This window comes from Erithacus rubecula (genome assembly GCF_903797595.1).
Source record: "Erithacus rubecula genome assembly, chromosome: 4".
NCBI classification, from domain to species: domain Eukaryota; kingdom Metazoa; phylum Chordata; class Aves; order Passeriformes; family Muscicapidae; genus Erithacus; species Erithacus rubecula.
Window position 1 is genome coordinate 32128787 of NC_136686.1, and position 24403 is coordinate 32153189.

A 24403-nucleotide genomic window follows, 5' to 3' on the forward strand; every position below is an offset into this window, starting at 1 on the left:
ATTGTTCACTATATAGAAATCTCCATTCTGGGATTTTTGAAAATCTGTTGTTCTTTTCTTATGATTATTTTTCTTCTCTTTGTACTGGGCTTTTGCATTATGGTGACAGACGTAGTGAATGCTTATAATAAGAGGCTGCTCCACTCCTCCCAGTTTTCCTTGGAGAGAGGCAGTCAGTGTTTGCTGTGATTGTTGATTTAGTGCCTGGGAAGAATGAGGTTTTTTTGGACCCCTTCCTCATCTCTCTCTTGCTAAGGGAGCCTGCGTCATTGAGAAATGTTTAACCTTCTGGCCCTGAAGCAGGACTGGAAACTTTGCTGCAAAATCTAGAAGCTAAAACTGGATCTTGAAAATGCTATTTATGTGAACTACTCTTTCCTTTGATTTAATTGGGACAGGAGATTGCAGAGCTTGATTTAGAATTTTGAGTAGCAACTAATTTGGAGAGTTAGCAGGGGGGAAAATAATTTCTTTAGTGAAAAATGGTGAGTAACTGATTTAGGAGAAGAGGAAAGAGCTGGGAGCAGAAAATGGAAAACTGTGGGAGCACTTAGTGGAGAAAAATGTCCCAAGATCATAATTCTGATGTTGTCAAGTACTTGAGTACTTCTTTCTAATTTGTATCAGGAGCTGTGCATAATTCTGTTCTTATAATAGAAGTTGGTTGTGGAGAGCCAGGGGCCTAAATTGTGGTGGGAACTTTATTTCCAGGGGGTTGATTTAATAGCAGATACTGCTTCTTGTATGTATCTTATTTTTCTGGTCTGTCCACTTTTTCCATCTGCCTCCTCCCCCATCCTGGACCATGAGGATTCTTCTGACACTTCTGCAGAATTTCCAGATGTCTGGCTGCCCTGCTGCAGCTACGCTCCATTAACCACGAGGGAAGAAGACATTCAGAAGTCCTAAACATTTCTGCAGCATAACCATAATAAATCTGACATATCATGAAACTGTTGTGCTTGTGCTAATTAAGTATCTGGTGTGTTTGTAGTACAAAGAGTAATCCTGATGTGCCCACAGAGTGATGATTTTCTTTCACGTGCTCTGGCTATCTATACAGAGCACATGCCTGTATGTTTATCTTCAAGATATTCCAAACAGAAATGTGGCAGCTCTTTCTCTTGGGACCCAATATCTTTATGGTAAACTAAAATAAAGAAACTAAATTGAAACTAAGATGAAGAAGCTTGTCTCAAGGGTAAAATAACACAAAACAGTTTAAATTATTTGTTCCAATGATTTGTCATCACCAGGGGAAAGGAGGAGAAGGGATTGTACTTTCTGTTAGTCCTGTTTTGCAGCAGCAGCTCAGTGCACCTGCTGCTTAGCCCCAGCTAGCTTGGACAATTGGACTTTCTTGTGAGGAGTCTAATTCACTTTTGAAAACAAAGCCATTAAAACTCCCTCACTTTTCTGATGGATCAGTGACCTTAATTAACTCACTGAGCTTTCTTATGAAATCCCAGCCCTCTAAAATAATGAACGATGAGAGCATAATGCTAAATTATTTCATCTTACCTGGTAATATCACTTAAATTCTGTACTGAACAGTGAAGCTGAGGAAGCAGATAATTTCAACTCTGAAATCATAAGCAGAGTGAAGACTACTGAACTCTAGGTCATGGAGCCTACAGGTGATGGCAGTGGCTGGGTAGTGAGTCCAGGAGACAGAAAAGATTGGCCAGCAAAGACTAATATACAGTGCATGATTCACTCAAAATATTAAGAATTAAATTAGAAGTGAGTGATTCTTAGGAGAATATTAAAAATATGTGTGTTTCCCCAGTATGAGATTTGTCACGTTAGAATTTGCTTTGCTTTTCCTCTGAGGTTGCTACACATCTATGAATGGACAAACATGTCCCTGGAAGAAGGGTGGTTCCACATCTCTCACAGAATGGTTGAAGCTGGAATGTCATCTTCCCCAAGCCCCCTGCTCAAGCAGGTTCCCCTAGAGCCTGTTGCCTAGGACTGTGTTCAGATGGCTTTTGAATAACTCCATAGATGGAGACCTCACAGCCTCTCTGGGCAACCTGTTCCAGTGCTCAGTTGCACTCACAGTAAAAAAAAAATCTTTCTTGATGTTCATAGGAAATCTCCTGTTTTGATTTGTGCCCATTGACTCTGATCCTGTCACTGGGCACCATTTGAGAGGAGTCTGGCTCTGTGCTCTTTGCACCATTCCTTCAGGTTATTAGATAGATCAGATCTCTAGTATGGCCATGGCTCTCCTCTACTGGGGATGTTAGAGCTTGTGCCAGCACTCCAGGTATGGCCTCATCAGGGCTGAGCAGACCACCTCCCTTGATCTGCTGGGAACATTGCTCCTAGTGCAGCCAAGGATGCCTTTCTTGGCTTTCTTTGTCCAAGGGCATGTGGCTGTCTCATGTTCAGCTTGGTGTCCACTGGGATCCCCAGCCCCTTCTCTGCCAAACTGCTTTGCATCCACTTAGCCCTCAGCATGTGCTGATGCACTCTCTGGGCCCATCCAGTTGATTTTGGGTCCTCAGTCTCCTCATCTGACTCAGACTTCATCAGCTTCTCTGTGAGGGTCTTGCAGGAGGCCTCGCTCATCAATATCCCCTGCTCTCCTCTCTTACACCAGGTCGGTCTCTCCACCCTGCAGCTGAAACCTAAAGACAGATTTGCTGTCATGCCCAGGGAAAAAATATTTTCTGATAGGAGAGAATTGTGAATTCATAGTCAGTTCTGGTCTTACTGTAGAATAGTTACTAAGTAAACATATGGCAATGTCTGTACAGTTAAAATTGTTTTTTTCCTAAAGAGTTTGTTCATAAGTGACTTCTGTTAAAGGTACTGGCAGCAAGCAGCCAAGTCCTGCCAGATCATAGCAACTGGCAGCCATATAAAAACCACATCTTTTTCCTTTGCATGTTTATCTATTCAATTAAATCCTCTACCTGTTTGCATTAAAGTAGTCCCACCTTAATGGTCTCTCTCATGTCTGGATCCATAAAATAGATTTAGTAGCCAAGGAAGGGAAGATACTCAGATTTCCAGTTCTGACACACAGACTCTGTGTTATATATAAATCTCTCTACTTGTGTTAACCTAGTTTATCCAACCAAAAGGTTTTAAAATATATTTGAATTTATTAGAATCCATAAATGTGAGGTTCTGACTGATATTTGGTAAGTTATACCCAAGCAAGAAAGGAAGATCTTAAACGGGTGTGAGGCAGCTAATGGAAAATTACGACTGAAGAGACCTCTCTGCATATTGTTTCAGGTGAACTTATAGATTTAGGAGGAGGCAAGCAGAACAGAAAGCTGATGTCTGAATCAGAACATCATGTTCCAAGCACACTTACCTTTACAGTTATAAGCACTTAGGCTACATGTCTTCCAATGCTTTTAGGTCAGTTGGTGATTAAAACTCCTAAGATTTGGCAGGTTTTGCTGGGAAGAGGATATACCCTCACAGTTACTTGCCTTTTGTCTTTGCTCTCATGGCTGAGATTACCAGAAATCTTGAACATGAGATAAAATTTGTTTTAAAAGTAATCATGCTCCTTGCAAAGGAGGCCTGTATCTTTGCCCCCTCTCACTTTAGATAAAGGAAAGCAAACCTGTGGTTTGGTTGATGCAGAATAGGATGCACTTAAAAATGTAGTTTCTGGAGAAGAAATAGTAGTATTGTCAAAACTGCATCTTCCTAAGGTGATAGGCAAGTGAGTCCCATGAAAGCATTAAAGGACTTCTTCCACCATAGCATGACAAGAATATTTTTCCTGCTAATCAAAATGTGAGTAATTTAGCAGCATCCAGGTAAAAAACTATCCCACATCTAGTCTAAAATTCTCCCCTTTTTGAGATTTGTGCTTTATGTTTCACTTAAGGTCTGAAAGGTCTGCATGTGTAGAGGAATGATGTGGGATGAATCCATACAAGACCTTGGAAGTTCTTTCCAGGCTCAGTGTGTCCATATCATGAGTTTAACCATATCATGGTTGTGTGCCTTGACATTGTCTCAGGCTCATTTTATGTTGTAGCTATAGATTAAAACTCAAACACATAAAACATTTTTATGTTGGAAACAAATTCAGTTGTTGAAGCCACAATGAGTGCTTGAGACTGACATATCCAGGGAATAGCTGAATTTCAGCACTAAGGGAGGAGTTTGAGCATTTGATGTTGGAGGTGATTTGTAGATTTTTGGCAATGCAAGAACTGAATTTTACATTCTAAATAGAAATTTATTTCCTATCTCAAATAATCCTGACAATAGTAGTTTTCTACTGTGAGGTGAGATGAGCATCTATGATGAGGGACAAGGAGGCCACTGCTTTTAGTGGCAGCTGACCACTTAATTGGTTTGGAGCTATCATAAAACTTGGTCTCCTGCTTTACCTCAGCCAAGCCTCCAATACTACCTAATTGTGGCAAAGGACTTGAACCACTTTTAGAGAAAAAGGAGCTGAGAAAAACCCACATCTAAAATAACTTGGTTGGCTACTAACTTAGTAAATGAATGGAATGGTTTATGGTCTTTTCAGAATTATATCTCCATTAATGCATAGTTTTTTCAAGTTGTGAAGAAATCCTCTGCAATCATAAGGGGAAGATAACCTTTAATAAAAATCTAGATTCTGAGATTGCAATTCTGTATCAGATTAACCAAGATTAATGGTCACATTAAGACTCAACTATGTTGTTACTGTGTTTGCAGAAGGAAGCAGCTTTCTGGGCAAAAGTCACGATCTTTAATGAACATTTACCTAGTAGCAATTCTGCTAGTACAAGCTGAGCAGTAAATGAAGGGTTTGCTAATCCTTCTACAAGCAGTGAGTGAACACAGAGTACAGCCTGGCTGCTTCCTCTCTTGTTTAGGTGCTTTAAAAATAGACTGCATTTTCCAAGTGTTTGCAGGTAACCCTCTTGTGCAGTAAGTAGGAGGGTTTGATAGAGAAGAAACTTTTTATTGCCTGACATTTAAAGGATGTGGGAGAGATAAGTGCAGGATAGCTTTTGCTCAACAACCACAGGAATTAGTGACATAACTTCTCAAACTCTTAGACATGCCTTAACATGAGGGGAAGGGTACCTTCCTCCTGTCCTTTCCCATTTACTCCTCCAAAAAACAATTTGCTGTTTTAAGACAAATTCAAATAACTTCCTTTTCCACTCTATCCTGTGCACTAACCCCCTTGGTCTGGCACCCAGAACTTCCTCTGTTTTTCTGCTCTTGAGAGCAAAACCAAATGTTTTGGACTTTGCTGTTTTCACTTGTTCATAGTGGTTTAAATTAAAGTCTGGAATATCTGTAAGAGGAAATGTTTTGAAATGTTTTGAGAAGCCTTGTGCTCAGTGTTCTCCACTGGTCATAGTGTATACTCACATGTCAGTGCTGTTCACTTAAGAGTTGGACTCAATGCTCCTTGTGGGTCCCTTCCAAGTCAGTGTTCTTTGTGATTCTGTCTGTGTGATTCCTGCAACCTCTGTTCCTGCCTGTGTGCAGTGATGGGGGTGGGGAAATGCACATCTGCACCTGTGTGAGCACATCTGCCTACTCCTGGAGAAGTTAAAGTTATTTGGGGAGCATGTGGGTGAATTAGCAGATTAACTGTAGGCAGGAAGGCTGATAAGAACAATTTTAACTTTAGCCTTGAGTGACTGTCTCTGGCTTGAAATCTCTGGCTGTTTTATAACTATTGCTGTTAAGAGCAAGGAACTGTTACTTCCTTTGCTCTAAGTAATTATTTTAGAGGAAGATGGGTAATAGATGAACTAAAGGAATATATGGAATTCTGTTGTGATTGCAGCTGGGGCAGCTCTCAGTTAAGGCCTTCCACTGGAGATACACACTCCACATTTGAGATGTGGTTCTTGATGTGTGAGCTCTCACTGTGAAGCTCGTTGGCTTAGCCAAGGTAATTTGAGCTAATCTTTCTAACTTTGCACTGGAACAGAGTGAGAGCATTCATACAACCAGTTCTGGGGGCTCACAACGGGGTGGTAACTTGAAGAAGGGCTAGTAACTTTGAACTATAAAGAGGTATGCAACAGTGTTTGCATCCAACCAGAATTTATCAACCAAAATGGTAAAAACAGCAAATAAGATGTGCTTGGATATGTGTTTTTAATTTACATGCTTGTTTTTGTTGGGCTTACATGCACAGTGGGCTGTAGTTGCTTGGGAACTGGTTATAAAGCTCTTTCTCTTAATCTCTCTGTTTTTGTTCTACCCTCTACTGTGAAGTTTTCTGTCATGGACAGAGTTCTTCCACTGCTTTCGTCAGAGAAATCCAGAATTTCTTCTTCTCTGGGCTAGAAATCTCTAATTGGGCAACACCTTTTTGTAGTCAAGGAGTGTATATGCAGCTTTTTAGAGCACAGAATTGACAGAACTGCTGTGAATGGTTTTCTGAAGACAATCCAACTAAATTAACCAACTTGTCTTTAAAAGTTGCACCATTTTCTTTGGCTGCATAGGTGACACCTGAGCAGATGTTACCCTCACATGTCATAGTATCAGGAGCATGTGCTGCATAATGCTTTTGTTTGCACATGATCCAGAGTATTTGAGATCTCAGGACCATTTCCTTCTCTTTATCACACCCAGTTTGCTCAGTGCAGTGGGTCCTGGAGGGAGGAAGGAGGAGAGGCATGACCCATAAGTGAAACGACATCTTTGCTTTCTTTCCTCTGTTTTTTTCCCTCTTTTCAGCCCTTGTGGCTTTATTTCCAGAGCCTCTTTGCAACACTGACATCTGAGCTCCCGATCTGGGGAGGGGAGAGGTGGGAAAATCAGAAGTTTTGGCTTTATTGTGCTGCACTTTGCTCCTCAGGTCTGCAGAGCCTGGGAGAGAGGCTGGGCTGAGTTACTGGGTGTTAGCAGAGGGGGATGGGATTGCTGCTGCTGTCTTTCCACACCTCACTCACCATGGTGACTTGCCTTGCTGGTTGGAACTGCTTATCCATGGAGCTAATCAAATGCAGATCAGAGTTGCATTCCTTGGGCTGAACTGATTCTTCTTGGTCCAGTCTTTTGCAGATAGGGATCGAGGATTTCATGTGCTTCGTGTTTTCAGGGAAAGGCAAACTGACGTCTTGGCTGAATCCCAAGGAATGGAGTGGGTGGCAGAGTTTATATATGGGCTGGGGGTTGATTTGGCTCTGGCTGCTGTGTAAAGTTCACTTTGACAGCTGAAAGATGCAGAGAGAAGCACTTTCAGAATTAGAGACAGTGAGGTAATGAGAAAGTGACATAGGAAAGGAAGTGAAGGGGGGGAGGTGGGGGGAAGGGAGGGCTCAAAACTCTCCTTGACATCATCTGATAGGTTTTCCACCCTGTGCAGCAGCTATTTTTATGCTTTCAACTCACAGTAATTACAGCTCAATGACAGCCAACTTGCCAAAAGCAGGGGTGGTGGTATATCCCAGAGTGGGTTGGAGGACTGAAGAGCTGCTCAGAAGCTACAACCAAAGTCCAGGTTCCCAGGCATGGTTCCTGCTGCTGTGACCTATTTTTACATCTGCATGGTGGTTTAGCTTTGGCTACCTGTCATGTCTAGGAGTTTTCTGAATGCTGAATGGCAGCAGTAGCTGACACCAACTGGTTGAAAAGATAAGAGTAGGTAAATTTCAGGCTCTTCCTAAGAACTGGAGAAGCAAAAATTTGTGGTGCTCCCAGCCTCCCTTTCCTTCCTCTTCCTAAAGGTCATTGTTGGTGGGAGGCACTGATGGTGGATCCTGGGAATATCCACAGCAAACTCATATTACATAGATGTGACCCCTGGCTGAAAAATAAGCAGCACAAGTGTCAGTGTGCAGTCTGTATTCATTTTGAAGTATAAAATGAATTGAGTTGTAAGACATCAAAGCTTCACAGTGATGTAGTGCAGCATTCTGTTAGTTCCCCAGCTTTTGTTGACTTGCTAGAAATCTCAGACAAATCTTCCCATGTAGTGGGCTCATACTTCTTTGTTAGGATTCATCTGGCTTAGACTTTATTTGAGATTTCTCTCATGTTGCCTGAGTGAGCATATTTTGCAGCTGTTGGCAAGTTTTTAGCAGTCCATTGTTTATATTTCATCACTAAATGACGTGCTTGCAGATCATTGCAGGAGTTGTGTTACTGGGGGAAAGAGCCTGTGTTGAGCTGCAGAGAGGACTGGAGGTGAAAGGAGCAGAAAAATGCACATTTGAAGGTGGTGATGGAGATTATGAGCATATTTTCTATCTGCTTAATAATTTGAATTTTAAAATGCAGTATTTTTGAGGGGAAAGAAACTAATGATGCAGTTTTGTGTTACAGCTGAGCTCAACCAAGTTATATCCTATGTCAAGATAGTCCAGCCCCTCTCTCCCTTCCCTTGGCTTTTGAAGATAGAAGGATACAAGAAATCAATTCATTAAAATTTGTGTGTGTTTAAGGTACCACAGTACTTTGAATAGTGGTTGCATTCCATGCCCAGCAGGACTCAGAAGGAGCAGCAGTATTTGTGCCAGCCATGTGTGCACCTGATGCAGCATCTTAAGGTAGAATACATCCCCACATCTACATCTCATTTCACACTTGAAGGCCAAAGGATGTACTGCTCAATTGATGTCTCATGGATAGATTATGAAAATTGGGCCTGATGTTTTTCAGATGAGAAATCTGTGACACATACTTAGGTCCCCTTGGTAAAGGTGATTGTTTTACCAATAGCACTTCTGCCAATTCCAGGGTAAAAGTTGTGCAAGACACTGAATATTGGGCATGCATTAGTGGGGTTGATCCTACTTTTCTGGAGTGGTTAAGCAACTGAAACTATTGTTGGAATCCTACCTCTGCTATGAAATGGGTTTTCCAATCTGCCCTGCTGATTTCCAGAGTAATTGTCAAAGTAGTTGTCAAAGTTCTTATAGTACATTGATATTTCTGTCCATGTGATTACTGATCAGACTCTCAGATCTTTTGTCAGTATATCAGGATCCAGTAAAACAAATTAAACTTTTAAAAACTTTTTTTTAATGTTTTCAAACAAGTGAAAGTGGTATCAGTGTTTTGTACAAGACAGGTTGTTCTTGGCCTTTACTTATCTCTTAGAGTCCATGTTTTGCAAGGAGGAACCCCAGAAGTGCTTGCTTGTGTGTTAAAGGTATCCTCCTATCTAGGCCCTTTGGAGTTTATCTTCTTACATGAGGGACATTATCCACATCCTCTTTGGAATGCTGTGGCACAGATGAATTGGATAATTGCTCCTTCTTTTAGAATATTAAATAATGTCGTGGGGAAGATATGATACTGTAAGACAAAATTTTATAATATCTTCCTCAGCAAATAAAAGATTTACCTAACTACCATTGAGCCAGTCAAGTGCTTTTCTATCCAAGCTGTTTTCTGTATACAAAAAAAGAAATATGTGTTTTTTACATATTTTTATCATCCAGATGTATATTGCTTGCCAGGAAAGGTAGAACTGGTCTGGCACTGTATAATTGTTCCAGAGTATCAGGCCTTACTCAATGTACAGTTTTGTGTTGCCTCTGAAAAGGGAGATCTGGACAATGTGTTTCTTTATCTTCTCCTTCATCTGTCTTTAAAACTCTTGTGGTGTGCTGGGTCTGTTTCCCAAGGCAGCTCTCCACAGTGCTGTGACTGCTAATGCTCGTGCAAAAACAGGCTCTTCTATTTATGCAGTAATTTGACCTTACTGGCTAAAGTTCACTGTGAGACTGAACCTTCACCTAACTTTTAGAAATCCTAAAATTAAGATGAAAATTTCTGTTGAATATATGGTGGTAATTCAGGAGTAGTGCAATTACAGAGCTTTATATTATCACCAAAGGTACTTTTTTATTTTGGAGTTTGGATTCTTTCCTGGGTGAAGGCTAAACATTTCAAAGTAAGAAGAGTATTGTTGAAGTACTCAGAAATGTCACTGATGCCATCTAGCATCTGGTTGAACACTACTTTTCTTAGATAGTAGTTTCATTACTAGAGACATTTTTTCACTGATTGTAATTCCAGCCTTGCTTTATAAAATGGCTTGAATCTTTGGAAATGAGAAAATTTTGTTTTGAGTGGGATGGGAACAGAATATGAACTGAAAACAGTTCCTGTAGTGTTTAGAGTATTCATCGTTTTATTTTTGCTGTGTCCGTGTGGTTATCTTTGTTTCAGATGTATAGTATGACACTGATTACTATTAATATTTTTTTTTTCACCCCAGACTTCATTGTACCTCATGATTCATGCTTAGCAAAATTAAAAACCAATAAAGCTACCAGCTGTACTGGTGAGAGGACCTCCTGGTTGTTGCTCAGGTGGAACATGTCTTTCCCTTGCCACTTCCAATTCCAGTACCATGCTGGGCAGTGTGTCTAACCAAAATTTGTCAGCCATGTGGCATCTGTTCAGAGTGCACATGAAATGAGCTCGAGATGAGGTGGCTGCCCCCATGCAAGCACAGATTCTGAAGTTCTAGTGCATGCAGTAGAGGGTTATTGATTTGGGGCTGCAGATTATCTTCACGTAGGTGTTTCTGCTAGGTTGGGAGAAAGGATTTAAGGGAAGAAGGAGTGAGAATATGGGCTTGCGCAGAAGTAGCCTGCTGTTACCTGTGTGTGGTCTCAGGGCAAATGCATATGAAGACTCTGTTTCTTGGATTATGAGTTTAGTTTTCTCCACAGCTAAACTCTTGTTTCTAAAAGTTTAAGCACGAAGGGAGAAGCAGCACTCGGAGCAGGGGGATTCTCCCAGCTGTGTGCACAGCGTGCTTGCAGTTGGGAGATGCAGGGGAGAGAGGGTACTGCTCAGTCACATGATATTGCCTGTCTGGCAGGTGTCTGCAGTGTGAGTAGAGAAACCAACTGTTCACTATTTTGGGTGAATGAGGTTGGCTGTTACTGCAAGTGGCCCCACAAAGAAGTCCACGCATCTGTTGATGAGCAGTGCTCTGCACACTGGGTGCCTGAATGCTCATAGCCGCTTGTGCAGACAGGGAAGTTTCTGTCTGAGCTTTGAGATTGTAGGAAGAAAAATTTTGCCAAGAGCCTTACTGGTTTGAATCTTTAGATGTTGGCTGTCAGGGTTTGTCTGTGCCTACAGAATCTCTCTGTTCTGATTCAAGCACAGCCTTGGGATCTAGCAGTAAACTGATTTTTTCCTGCTCTACCGCTTGGTGCAGCGACGGAAACCTGGTGGAGAGGGATTGCAATTAGGTCCCTTGTGAGGATTAAGCACCCCTTCCACTTGCCTGGACACCTCCTGTGTTACAGAATCCGCCTGCAGGTCCAGGGATTTCCTCTAACATGTTGGATAAAGCCAAGACACTCCAGCCTGCCTATGTGGGGATTGTGCCGCTTGCAGAGACTGTGTCAAAGCAAGGGAAGAGCTGTTCAAGCACATACCAGGATTCATACCACAGCTTGAGAGAAGGTTAGCAGGCTCTGCTTTCTTTGTTGTAGGCACTGTATAATTCATTTGTGGGGCTTTTATTTTGGGGATTTTTTTTTTTATGTTGTTGGGTCTTTTTTCCCTCTTGCATATTGAATCGGCCTGGTTTTTGGTTTCTGGGCAATAGGCCAGATTTTGGGTTTCCCAGTGACTCCTGTGACCTCCTGTCCCTGAGGGCGCTCAAGCACGTCACTCAACAAGCCTGGAGCTCTGTTTGTAGTGACTTGCAGTGCTGGGACCTTGAGACAATTTCACTCACATTCAGAAGTTTTGGTTTCAAATTTAAAATTTCTTCTTCTCCCCTACATCTGTAGGCCTGTTATGGGCAATGTTTAAAGGCTGTTTCATTAAAGGTGTAAAGTCTTGTTCTGGAGTGGCAACTCTGCCTTGAAGAAGATGAGAGTACCACGTTTTAAGTTTCTGTATGTTCTTGTTTTGAGAGTGTGCAAGTAGTGTTGTGTATGTATCTAATGTGATTTTGTCCTAGTTGATGGTATTCTGCAAATATGTTTGATTTTTTAATGAGGATTTAACAGTTCTGGAAGATTATGTAGGCAGAGGTCAGATTTCAGGGAGTGATATCTAGAAGGAAAGAAGAGCATCTGAAGGGATTGAAAATGATTGAGAAGATGAAAACGAGCAGTGAACCATTGATAGTGCACAGCATAATAACTATCAACAAGCAGGAAGTGGGAAAAGATCACAAGGGAGAATGGTAGAACACCAAAAAATGCCAATGGCAAGCAGCAAGGTTTATGTTTTATCAGAAATACTGGATCTGTCTAGCTACAAGTGAAATTTTAGTAGGAACTTGCAGAAGGGAACAATGGTCTAGAGTACAGTGGCCTCAGAACAAGGTGATGACTGATTTTAAGAGTGAGTAATGTCATCTAAATGGAGGGGAAAATACCTTTCTGACATTTTGGACAGCAAAACAAGATAAAGGAGGGGTAGCCATTGAGGACACAAATCCAGATAGAATAAGGCCATGTTTGTTGCATAAAGATGGCCAGTGTGTGCAAGAGGATTTTAGCAGTTGCATTTAGAGGATTTTTCTCTGGTACATAGTCTAGGCCTGCTGGAGCTGCCAAACAGAACTATTAGGTTTCTGCCTCCAATTGTCACTCCCCCTACCAAGCCTATTTAACATCTATCAAGAGCTAGCTTGTTGTTAATTTTTAAAAATATTACTATTTCTGTTGCATGTTTTCATTGGAATAGTCTTTGTTGAAAAAATATGGAGAAGGAAAAGAAAACTGAAGTCACAGTCCTCAAATTCAAGTTCAGGAATTATAAATCCATTAGTATAGGCAGTGTTCCCAGATTTCTTTATCTGCTTTGGAGACATAGAGCTGAAGCACATCAATCTTCTGAGGAAAAAAACAACCCAAATTTTTTAAAACTCAGAACTCGCATCTGTCCTGTGTTTGTAAGCATTGGTTTTCACAGCAGGTGAGCATTTTGCATTTGGATGTACCAGGATACATCTTTTATGCAGTCACTAAACATCACAAGCTGTACAGTGGGATAACATGCAGCAAGGAAAAAGCAATTCTGTCTTAGTTTAATCAATATAAAAAGGTTTGTTGCTGTCTCAAGTTGAAGTGAATTAAGGCCATTGAAATCTTGTGTAATTCTGGTTATTAGAAAAGCTGTGTTGACTCTTCAAAGTCCAGCAATACCATTAGCCTATCCCAGGGTTAATTCATGATGCTCTAATGTCATATGTGATGAGGAAAGCTGCTTTCCACCAGCTACCAAATTGAAGGTTAGGGAAGAGAAATAGATGCTGCCAGCTTCTTTCCTGTCAAATGAAGTAAATAACCTTTTAGCTTTGCTGCTGCTCCATTCAAGTCTCCTGCAGTCTTGGGATGTCTGCTGTATTTCTGCTGTAGCATGTACTGTGTTTGGAGAGCCAAATCTTACAGGCAGTGGAGGAATGGATGCACCCACGTGTAAACCCTTATGGAAGCCCAGAACTAGCACTGAGCTGAAATTAATGACTGCTGTGCCTTAGTTTTTGGTCCCCCTAAAAATGGGACAGCTTTGTTTTGTTGTCACCAAGACAGAAAATTCATGCATTTCTCTTCCTCACTCTGAATAAAACTGGGCAAATAAGAGCTGTCTATACTAACACTGACAATGCTCATTTGTTCTCTTAATGATTCTCATGAGGAGCAGCTATCTGGAATAGACTGCATCTTGCTTCTTGATTTCTGGAAAACAGATGTCTCCTAAATCTGATTTATTTCTTCTTCTTTAATTAGTACTTGACATTGAAGTTTGGGAACTGGTGGTCCTTTCTACATGTTATTGGATTTGACATGCAGAAGTCAAAGAACTTAAGCTTGTGTTTTTCAAAGTATGTGTTAGGGCAGTTATTTGCAAAATTCCTAGAATTTAGGAATCCATAAACATGTTTTCTATTCAAGAATGCCTTGGAATGATTTAGTCTTCAAATACTAGAACCCAATTTGCAGTTCCTACAGTTAACAGTGTAGTAGCCCCTCATGAGAGATATGAAGAGGAATTGCAGAAAGCTACTCAAAACCCAGTTAGCATTCACATGAGTTTAGCTTAGAATTAAGTACTTCCAAAACTAAATTCCAACTTTTCTACTTCTGTGCTACATCTTTAATTTGTGGTCCTTAAACAAAACACTTTTTTGGTTGGTTTTTTATTTTTTTCTTGTAAGATCCTCCCTTCAAAAACATTCAGTGTGACTTGGGGCCTGACAGTAAAATCACCTGTCTTTTTCCAAGATTGGTATCTCAGGGCCCAGACACAGGAACAAGTTCCTGCATGCCATCTGATCTGCACGAACTGTGTGCACATTCTTGGTCCACAGCAAATGGGAGGTAATTTGAGTTAGCTTAGCCTTTGATTAAACTATTAATATCTGTTTAGTACTTTGAAGAGATCAGGAGTGCAAGTGTTAGTTAGCATTTAACTTTCTTCAGGAGTAATCTAGACTTTTTTGTCATTAGACCTGTGGGCATCTGAAGGTGCAGCTCATGCGGGCGGGGTCAGGAGTAGACTTGGAAGCTGTCAGTCCCAAGGAGATTCCCAGCAAGAGGGCAGCCCCTGCACCCAAGGCATCTCACAGGAATGCAGGGTGACATTTTTCTGTAAAGGGTGATCTGGATCTCTCTGCTTCAGAGTGGACCTGAAGTTGCTGTCAGATGTGCGAGCAATGCAAATTCATGGATAAGCAGTGTCAGAAACCAGTCACAAAACACACAGATGCCTTTCTGAATGATGGCCTAATGCATCCCACTGTTTGGAATTAGTTATGCAAATAGTGCTCTGACACATTAAAACACAGAAAATGTGTTGAATGTATGGGGAGCTGATCTGCTCTGGCATTTCTTATGGCAGATCCAGAGGCACACCACACTCCCTGTATCCTCTTGCTGCAACCACAGCCTGTGACTATGCTTAAAAGTAAGAGGTACAGTGAAGGTAAGATAATGATGTATTTATGTGAAGTGAGTTGATGGTGGCTGTCTATTTAAATGTATTTTTGCTTAGTAACCAGTGTGTCTCATTTGACTGTGAGGTGTTTCGGAATATTTTTTAACTCTGTGACATGAGTGGGAAGCTTGGGGAAAGGGTTAACATTGAATTTGTAAGTCAGTTGTTATCAGTGGAAGAAGAGTCATAACATTATCCCTGGAGCTGAATTCACATGTTTTTTCAGTCCTCATGCTCTAATGTGTTTTTGGGTTTTTTGGATATGACATGTTTTCCCCTCTTGCAGTTTACTGAACTATTCCTGTCAGTGTAATGATCCCCAGCTGTTGCTTTAGCCCTAGCTATTTTCATGCTGGGAATGGGAAGAGGAGGAGGAGAGGGACAGAGGCTAACTTGTTTACCACACTGTGATCTACTTAATTTCTCAAAAATGGCTATTACAGTGCTTTCTGTAATGCAAAGTAATACTGAAAAGAAAGAGTTGCAGACTTGGACCTGCAAGAGCAAGGAGACAGATGTAAGATCAACACATGCAGAAACCAAAAAAGAGTAGAAACTGGGTGTGGTGTGATGAGTACAGCTGTCAGTAGCATTTATGCAGACAATGCTTTGAACTAGTAATGATACCAAGTAAAATTTCCAGTAAGTTCTTTCCTGCCCTGTCAACTGAATTTTCTTCACAGTCGAACTGAGTTTCATATTCAGTGGCAGTGGTGCTGAGGTACTGATAATCCCAGTTAAACTGGGACACATATTAATGAAGCTTGAAAACACTTGTGTGGCTTTCAGACTATTATTTTTTTCATAATTATCTGTTGTTTCTTTTACCAAGAAAACATCTCTGTTTACACTTTTAAACAGCAAATGACTGATGCTTAGACTTCCCAGGAGCTGTTGAAAAGCAGCTGCTTTTTTTGAAAATGGAACTATGATAATGAAACTAAAACTGCTTTCTTTGCACCCAGAAGAATTTTCTGGAGTCCTTGCCTGAAGATGAGGGTCAGTGACAGGAGTGGGTTTTCCTTCTGCTTTTGGATCCATCTCAGGCTGCCTGTGTAAATCTTATCTCAGTAGTTTTATCATCCACAAGATCTGTCAGTAGTCACCTGATTTTTCATCGTGCAGTCACATCTGCAAGCCATTGATCAACAACTTAGTGAATATCTATACCAAAAATAAGTGCCTGCTTAGATCTTTCATTTCATGCCCCAACTCCCATATCTCTTAAGTCTTTTCTGAGAATTGAATTACTGTTTTTGTCACCTGCTGCATCAATAAATTCCAGTCCAAAATGTAGAAGCAGCACATTTTTTGGCAAGAGCCTCTGCAACCTATGGTAGGAAATGGGATACGACTCTTGATGTGGCTTAGGTTTATCAAATTAAAAGGAGCCTGTGGGGAAAACTGTGCTGCTTTTTCTTGCAGGAGGCTCTGCAGGATACATAATCTGCCCAAGGCCATTAACATGGAGAAGAATTCATAGTTTCTTTCTTTTACTTGGTCTAATAAAAGTAAATAATTTTTTTTCCCTGGCACTATGTCATATTTACTAACCTTGTATTTCTCCAAAGTAAGATCAGACCTGCAGTAGCTGAAATATATTGCAATATGGTGATTGCTAAGAAGAACTACAAAATGTTTTTTGCTCATGAGTGTATTCAGGAGAGATGAGATGGGTAGAAATGTGCAGGTGATCTTCTGTCAGAGTTTGTTGTGCAAATAATATAATCAGCAATTTTTTGAATGAACAAAGGTTTGAATTTTCCAGCCTGCAGTTTTGCCATCTGAAGTTATATTGGCCTGTTGCAGCTAACAAGAAATGTGAAAGAAGTTGGTGGCAAGGAAGAGAATATATTGATTGGGACATAAATTATTTGCAAAATTGACGGTGAAAATTGAAATTTGAAATCCAGGCTTTCTTGACAATCTTATTTTAAAACTGACTTTCAGAAATAAACAGCCATAGAGAAAACCTTTTTTAAAAATACAGCTTTTTGAGAGTTTTCAGTGGAAGTGCCTGTGATGGACTTTTCTCCATCATAGGGACAGGAATCATCTGTTGCAATCATTCTTATGAAGATCTCATTCTGTGGTCTCTGTGCCCAAAGGCAGCTCAAAGGCTGTCACCATTCTGAGGGTATTTCCATAACAACTCTGCTGTACCAGCTGGCACATTTAACGTCTTTTTGGTAACCTTCCTCACTGGAACACTTGTCAGGCACAAACATAGTGCTGCCCAGCTGGGTTGCTGGGGGCAGAGCTGAGAGATGCTCTCTGGGTGACACAAGGAAGAGATTTAGTTTTGACTTTCTCTGTGTGGAGTTTCTGTAGCTTCCTGCTGCTCAGTGTCTCTCCAGTAGTAAGTTCATGGAGACTGTAGCTGTGTTTTTTGTAGGAATGGAATGTGGCAGTAGGTATGATCTTTGGTTATCACCTCTGCAAGTCTCACAGCAATGCTGGAAGCCAGAATACAAGCCAGAAGCTCCTGTTGCATAATTTGATCAGTATTGCAAGCAACATGTAACCTGTCCCTGCAAATTGTTGTGGGTTCTGTTTCTTACTTTGGTAGATGTTATTTTGAATCACTTTCACCTTCCTAATCATTCATGCCTCTTTCTGTGTTTCACATAGGTGTGAAGGTCCTTCTAAGGCTGCTTGCAGCTCTTTTCCACACTCCAATGTCAAATTCTCCCTTTTCAGAAGCAGAAGACAACATTGTAGAAGTAGATGCTAATCGTACCTTTGTGTGTCTCTGAGAGACTCTTTTACTGCTGCTAATAATATCTGTCACATTGACTGCAGGCAGTGTAGAGTGAGGATTGTATCTTCAGGACTGACATGTGACAGTGAATCTTAACTACAGCTGCAAACGCTGTCCCCCGCAGCCACCTCCCTGCTCAGTGCTGGAGGGAGGACACAAGGGAAACGTGGCTGCCCTTGCCTTGTTTTTGTTGAGGATGTGAGTGAGAGCCCGGCTCCATTGCTGCTTGCAGAGAATCTTGCAGTGTGTGTGATGTGCTGCTGCTGGCAGTGCCCTCTGTGCCCTTCAGCAGAGCACTGAGCCAGCAGTAACATTTGAAACATCTGCAGAATTTGTCCGCCGGTCTGAAGTCAGTGGTCACGCAGGCCATTCTGGACTGATGGGTTTTTTTTGGTTTGCTGATTGATCTCTTACACAGAATTATATTATTTAAATATTTGTAGCTGTGATAGCACATTAAGCCTTATAGCTTGAATGTTCAGTGCTGTGGATCTTCCCTCATGGCAAAAACTACAGCAATCAGTCCTGGAGATGTGTAGTCCAAAGTTCTTTTGAAAGACAGTAAATTTCCATCAAGAAAGGAGGTAAAAAACTGTAGGTAGATGTTATATCATCAGTGAAAAGATTCTGAGGGACTTTGATGTGCTTTTTATGTGTAATGCAAATTCTGGAGATCAGCTTCCACACTGGGCTCCTGTGGAGGAACTGATTTATAATATGGAATGATATGATGGCCACAGCTGAATCTTGCAAGTTTTTTTACAAGTAGCAACAGAATTCTAATAGAATTTATTCTTAAACAATACAGAAGGTGTCAGACTGTTGGAGTACAGAGGCCAGAATTTTTATTTGAGCCTCAGATGCCAGAACTGTGGTGTGTGTTTTTTGCAGTCTTTGAGAAAACAGCAAAGATGTTTTTAACTACCATGAGTTAAAGAAATATGGTAATTCCTTGTAGTATCCACCTGAAATTCTTGCTAAGAGACAGTGCTGGGGCTTGGATAGAAGCTGGTGAAAGGAATGCTAACTAGATAGGGAATGCTCTGAGTCTTTGTTTTGCATGCAATATGCAGCTTGGACAAAACCACTTTTGTTTCATGTCCCATGAAATAATGCCAGCACAATGAAGCAGCTGAAGCTGGGAGATGCTCAAGCTAGCTCATTTAAAATGATAAGGCCCAGCTTTCTAAGTTCCCTATATAACTAGTTAATTATTTCTTGTAAAGAACTGATGGTTTTGTATTTAAATTTGCATACTTCTAAGTAATTTTTTCTACCACTTGTGGAAAAACACATTTGCTCTCATTTGCATTTGGTTTTCGTAAACCAAAGATCTTTAGGTGGCTAAAAATCTGAAATGGAAATTCTGGAAATGCAGAATTATTCCATTTTTTAGTGGAAAACCCCAAAACACAGCTCATATGTTGAGATGTTCCAACTGTTACCACAGAAATTCTGTGGTGTTTTGACCATTAGATGATTCCTGTGAAGGGAACTTTTGACCTCTATCTGTAGAGGGTGCCCTGTGGCAGAAGGAAGGCTGAATCACTGGGCCAAAACCAGTCTCAGAAATGTTTGAGGAAGTCTGTGACCTTGATCTATGAGGCTGTTTGTGCACTGGAGCACTCTGCTGTAGTAGAAACTGAAGTATGGGAGGAGAATGATGAAGGAAAAGTATTTAACCATGTCTCTTTTGCTGCAAGGGACAAAGAAAGGTTTGCTCATCCATTTTAGTGTTATAAACATACCTAATCAATCATGTGTTTTATGGATGTGTCTGGGCACTGTCTCAGTGCTTGACTTTCCTTTTGCTTGAAAGAAACCCACAAAAACACATCCCTTGAACTGAGAGTTTTAAATACAATGAAAAATTGTTCAGGTGATGTACTTCAAAACATCTGCGGTTTATTTTGTGTAATTTTTTGGAAAAAATTATGAACAACTCCCTTGTATCATCTTAATGGAAAATTAAATGGTTGGAGCTCTTTCTTCCTATAAGCAGAGAGATCCCTGTCTTTCCAAGAAAAAAATGGAAAGGGTTTGAACTTGTGTTTCCCTTGTGTAGCTTACCTTTTGTACTGTCACCTTGGTAGACAACTGTAGATCTAATTGTCAGGATATATCTACCCATTCCTTCTTTTTTCTTCATTTGTCCCCATCTGCCATGTCATATTAAATTATCTGGGAGAATTTCTTTCCAGGGTCTTCTTTGCAAGCTGGTTAAGGGCAATGTTAGTTCCTCCTTGTGCATTGTTTCATGGAAAAATACAAATCACTATAGACTGTGACTCAAGTTTACACAGGGAGGTGGGAAATGCTGTTTTTCCCTCCTCAAGACTTCTCTTCTAGCTATAAATAGTAACAATGGATATACAGATGGCATCAACAAGTACTAATTACAGTTAATATTTACTGTATTATGATACCAGGGTCAATTTTAGGTAGACCTTTCCACCTAGGTATTTTGTTACAGGTCATCTTGTTGGATCATGCATGGTAGCCAGATTCCATGGATATGGATATGTGCCTAGTTACTCACATGCTTGGTTTTCACCTAGCAAGTGCTACTGAGACAGAATGATTTTATAAGAATCAGTACCCTGCACAGAAAGCAAACCAACTTTTCTGTTGACAAGCTTGTTGTGCATTTTTGCATGTTGCATATCTTACAAAATAGACCATGTTACTTGTATTTCAGGTGAATTTCTTAAAGTTGCATTTTAACAGTTTCAGCAAGTGCTGATATGGATTATAGGTGTACCAAGATTTTATGGTTAAGAGTGGGCTTCTGTGTGTTCAATGGAAACACTTATGTACTAATTGTAACAAGCACATCTGATTTTAAAATTTTAGTATCAAAGAAGACAAAACTGGCATTGCATTAAAAAGTAGCAGTGAATAAAATGGCATTAATTTCCCCTAAATCTTAAATCTTTAATGGAAGAGGCAGGAGTTAAGTCATGAAGGAAGAAGGTAAAGGTAAATACTGTAAAATGCACAGCAACTGCTAGTTTTAATTTTAAATAAACATGAAAAGAACCCTGCAAAATTCAGCATAACTTTCATGGTAATAATCAAATTGCATTTATTTGGAGTCATATACATGAGTAGCTCCTGTGAAATAAGTACGTTCAATTGTGTGCAATATTGAGACAAAATCTCAGAAATAATGAAGTAAACTTTAAACTTCTCAGGCTATGAACTGGTTCTTCCTCTGGGATCTCCACATTTTACCCCCAAAGCCAATGCTGACTTGGAGAACTATTAACAGGAGTAACTGTTCTGTCCTTGGATTATATTATGGCTTGGTAGTTGCATGGTGCTACTGATTTTCTTTCTTTTATAGTGCTGTGTCCTAACAAAATTAAAATTGCTATTAATGCTAGTTTAATCTTCTAAATGCAGTTTTAAATTAATATTAATGTGATGTCTACATTTATCAAAGTTGATATTAAGCCTCAAATAGGCCTGCTGAGGTAGCTTGTTGTTCTATGCTCTTTGTGTGCCTTATGGTAATATGAGAATGGAAATAGATCCTTTTACATTTGACTGTGAGCTTCTGATTTCATATTCTTTAGGGACCACTTTCCTCTGTAGGTTGGGATTTTTGATTTTTCTAAATTAGCTGTATTAAAGAATCTGTATTTGTCTATCTCCACTAAGAGAACTACTTAATGCCTCATGACATTGACTCATTAAAAAAAATGCAGTATTCCATCATCTTTTGAAAACATCTTTTAAAATGTTTTCCTATTTCATATTTCCCTTCCATTGGCATCCTCCCAGCAATAAAGGACTATTGCCTTGAACCTGTTTTTTTTTGTTTCTAGCCAAAACCAGTCTTCTGGAATTTGCTTATGTAGACAATCGACAGACATGTGTAAGCTGCATGCCATGTCAATGATTTTATATGACCCAAGAATATTTTGAGCTGTAGAAGCTTTGAAGAGTGTGATTTTATCAAGAAAAAAGCCCTTCTTGTTGTCACTTCTTGAGAGTGACAGTCAGTTAATTTATTCTTTCCCTTGTCTTTTTGTTTTCTTAATTGACCAGTCACTCTTTTTTTTCTGTACTTTTCAGCTGCTTTTTAAAGCTGCTGAGCATTTGAGAGCCTGTAGGCTTTAGAAGTGCTGGATGGAAAAAAACAACTTTGGTGTGATATGACCCCCCACTGCATCCTTGGATTGCTGCTAGCACATCCACTCTGAAATATTTTGGAAGTTGTTGCTTTGGAGGTGAAGAAACCGTTCTGTTTTTTAAGAATCACTTGATAGAGGGTTTAGGTCTACATCAGGCAGAATCATACCCTATTCCCATCTGTACAAACATTTAATGCTTTCATAAGCTTCCTAAGAGGATAAGAAATAAGAGGTGATCATGAAAAAAGTTTCAGGTCTTCTATACAAGAACTGCCTGTAATGCAGTGTTCCCCAAACTGGTCCAAGACACCTTTCCATCTCGGCATGTTGCAGCGGGATGTGGTGATTTCTGCATTTCTGTGAAGAAATCCACTCTCATCATTCTCAGAACCTGCAGTACAGAACTAATTCTGATCCCAGTTTTGTTTCCTGTTCTTCTTCAGGTGTAGGGAGAGTGGTCCCAATCCTACTCACAGAGGGAGGACCACAGCATGAATATAAATAAGTGGCTTTTGCCTCTAGTATGAAAGCTTGTTGGAACAGTTGAAGAGACCAAACCAAATTTTCATTCTGTTCTTTACCCTCCCAAACCCCATTTTCTCCATAGCATGGTTGCTAAGGAAGAGCAGAGGAAGCTGCCTGCATTTTAATAGCAGCTGCTTCAGCAGAGAAAAGATGTAGTGAAATGTGAGATAGTATCAAACAGTAAAGAAATGAACTTCATCTTAACTCCCCTTTGCACAGACTTGCTTCAAGCTATTCTTTAAAATGCACTGAGATGAGCAGAACTGTATGGCTGCTGCTCCCAGCAACAGTGGATGCAAATTGTGAGGATCAACAGTGTGTCTGCTGCTTCTCCTTCACCCCACAGAGGGACATGAATTTTTGGCATTCCCTTCCCAGGGTAGCAAACTGTCATATAATCCCAGCAGTTTGGGTGTCATTTACAGTCTGCTTCACTTAAATGCTTCTCTGTTAACTGCACAGTCTGCTTAAATGCAAAGCCAGCATGTATTCCCCATCAGCAGTGGGGAATAAAATGGATTTAGTGGATTAAAATGCTGTTAGGCTCAGAAAATTGCCTTTAAAAAAGGCCCCAAAAGTTTGCTTTTCTTTGTTGGTAACCCCCATTCTAGCACATTCTCTGTGGTATGTTGCCAACAGCACCAGAAAAATGCAACTCTAACACAGAAAAAGTAATCCACCTCAGCAATTTAAGAAATTGAGAATTAATTTTGACCATTGTATTCTCACTCACTGATCACAAACTATCACAGCAGTTTCTTTCTTGCCTTTCTTGTGGAATGTAATTTGGTACACTGACAGCCCCGGGCTGCTTCTGTACAGAAGGGTGTTGCAACTGGAGTTTTATAGGTGCTGCCCTTGCTGGTGAATCTAATCTGGCTTCCTGTTGATTTTTCCTGCATGAAAAATCTAATGCAAGTCAGCATTTGTTTTGTAAGCTGGCACAGCTGAAAAATGCTCAGAGGCCATATTTTGGTGTGAAGGAAAGGTTTTCTTACCACATCTCCAAGGGACTGAATTCAGTAGCTTCCACAGAAAACAACAGCTGGTGTGCTGCATATTCAAAAGCTGAATTTGGCATTTGCTTCTGGTCAAATGTGACTGCTTAATCAGAAAGTAGGAAAAAAATTCTCTTCTTAGTGTAATTAAAAGGGCTGCTGACAGAGGGATGAGTAGAAAGGTGGCTTCATCCTTCAAAGCAGTGGTTACATAGCACTGTGATATTTGAGGTAGAGGCCCCAGTTCTGCACAAACAGCTGTGCCAATTTTGTTCAGCAAATACCCTGTGTCCTCGAAGTTGTCTTTTATTGTTGCATGTTATAATTAAGTTGCTTGCATATAATGTTATACACATTGGACTGAAAAATTGGCAAGTATGCGTGGGCTGCAAATGGTGGCCTAAAGCCACATCTCCTTAGTCCATAGTCTCTGACCCTCCCAGAGTAAACCTGGTCAGACCTGCTCAGTGGCCAGTGAAAATTCTGAAATTCCTTTGGCACTGCAGAAAGGTAGAGGTATTGAACTAACTGGCAAGTTCCTATCCCAGTTTGTGCTGTATTAGTTCTTCCTTGTGAGTTGAGAGGATGCTGTAGCTGCTCAGTGCTTTCAAAATGGGCTCTCCAGAGGTGCTGAACAATGTACAAATAAATGAGCATTAAATTGCTTTTTACTGCCTTTACTTATGCTTGCACTTTCCTCAATTTAGATAATGAAGTTAGGCTAATTTCACTTGTTCTTCAGTAGTTTTGCTTCCTAATCTCATGGTTTAGTTATTGGATTGCAAGGATGAATTCTTCTATCAGGCAGGCTTCTTTCACTGAATTTACCAAATTGATAAATTATATCTGTGAGCATACAGCCTTTCTTGTTTATGTCTTGCACTCTCCTATTTTGCATGGGTATCCCAGCCTGAATTCCAGGGAGTTCTGCCTCCCTCAGTCCCTCTGTAGGGTTTCATTTGGCTCTAGCAGCCTTCCTTTCTTCCTGATCTGCACTGCTGCTCATGCTGTCCCTGTTGTAATCCACCATATGGCTGTGCTTAATCATTACCTTGGTTGGGTGACCTTAAGCATCGCTTGGGATTCCTTAGCAGGAA

The 24403-nt window shown here is 40.4% G+C and overlaps 1 protein-coding gene across 4 annotated transcripts in view; it reads left to right on the forward strand.

Moving 5' to 3' along the window:
• The window catches only part of MRTFA (myocardin related transcription factor A), a 93955-nt gene that overhangs the window by 34682 nt on the left and 34870 nt on the right, over window positions 1-24403 (forward strand). Inside the window, exon 1 of one of the 4 annotated variants that reach the window (XM_079304668.1) lies at window positions 10899-11391. The exons of 2 other annotated variants lie outside the window; for them this stretch is intronic. In XM_079304668.1, coding sequence (XP_079160794.1) covers window positions 11265-11391 — 127 coding nt within the window. In that variant the 5' untranslated portion in view covers window positions 10899-11264. Of the gene's footprint in view, window positions 1-10898; window positions 11392-24403 lie in introns of those variants that run through there. One more of the 4 variants, XM_079304669.1, reaches the window with a different exon arrangement.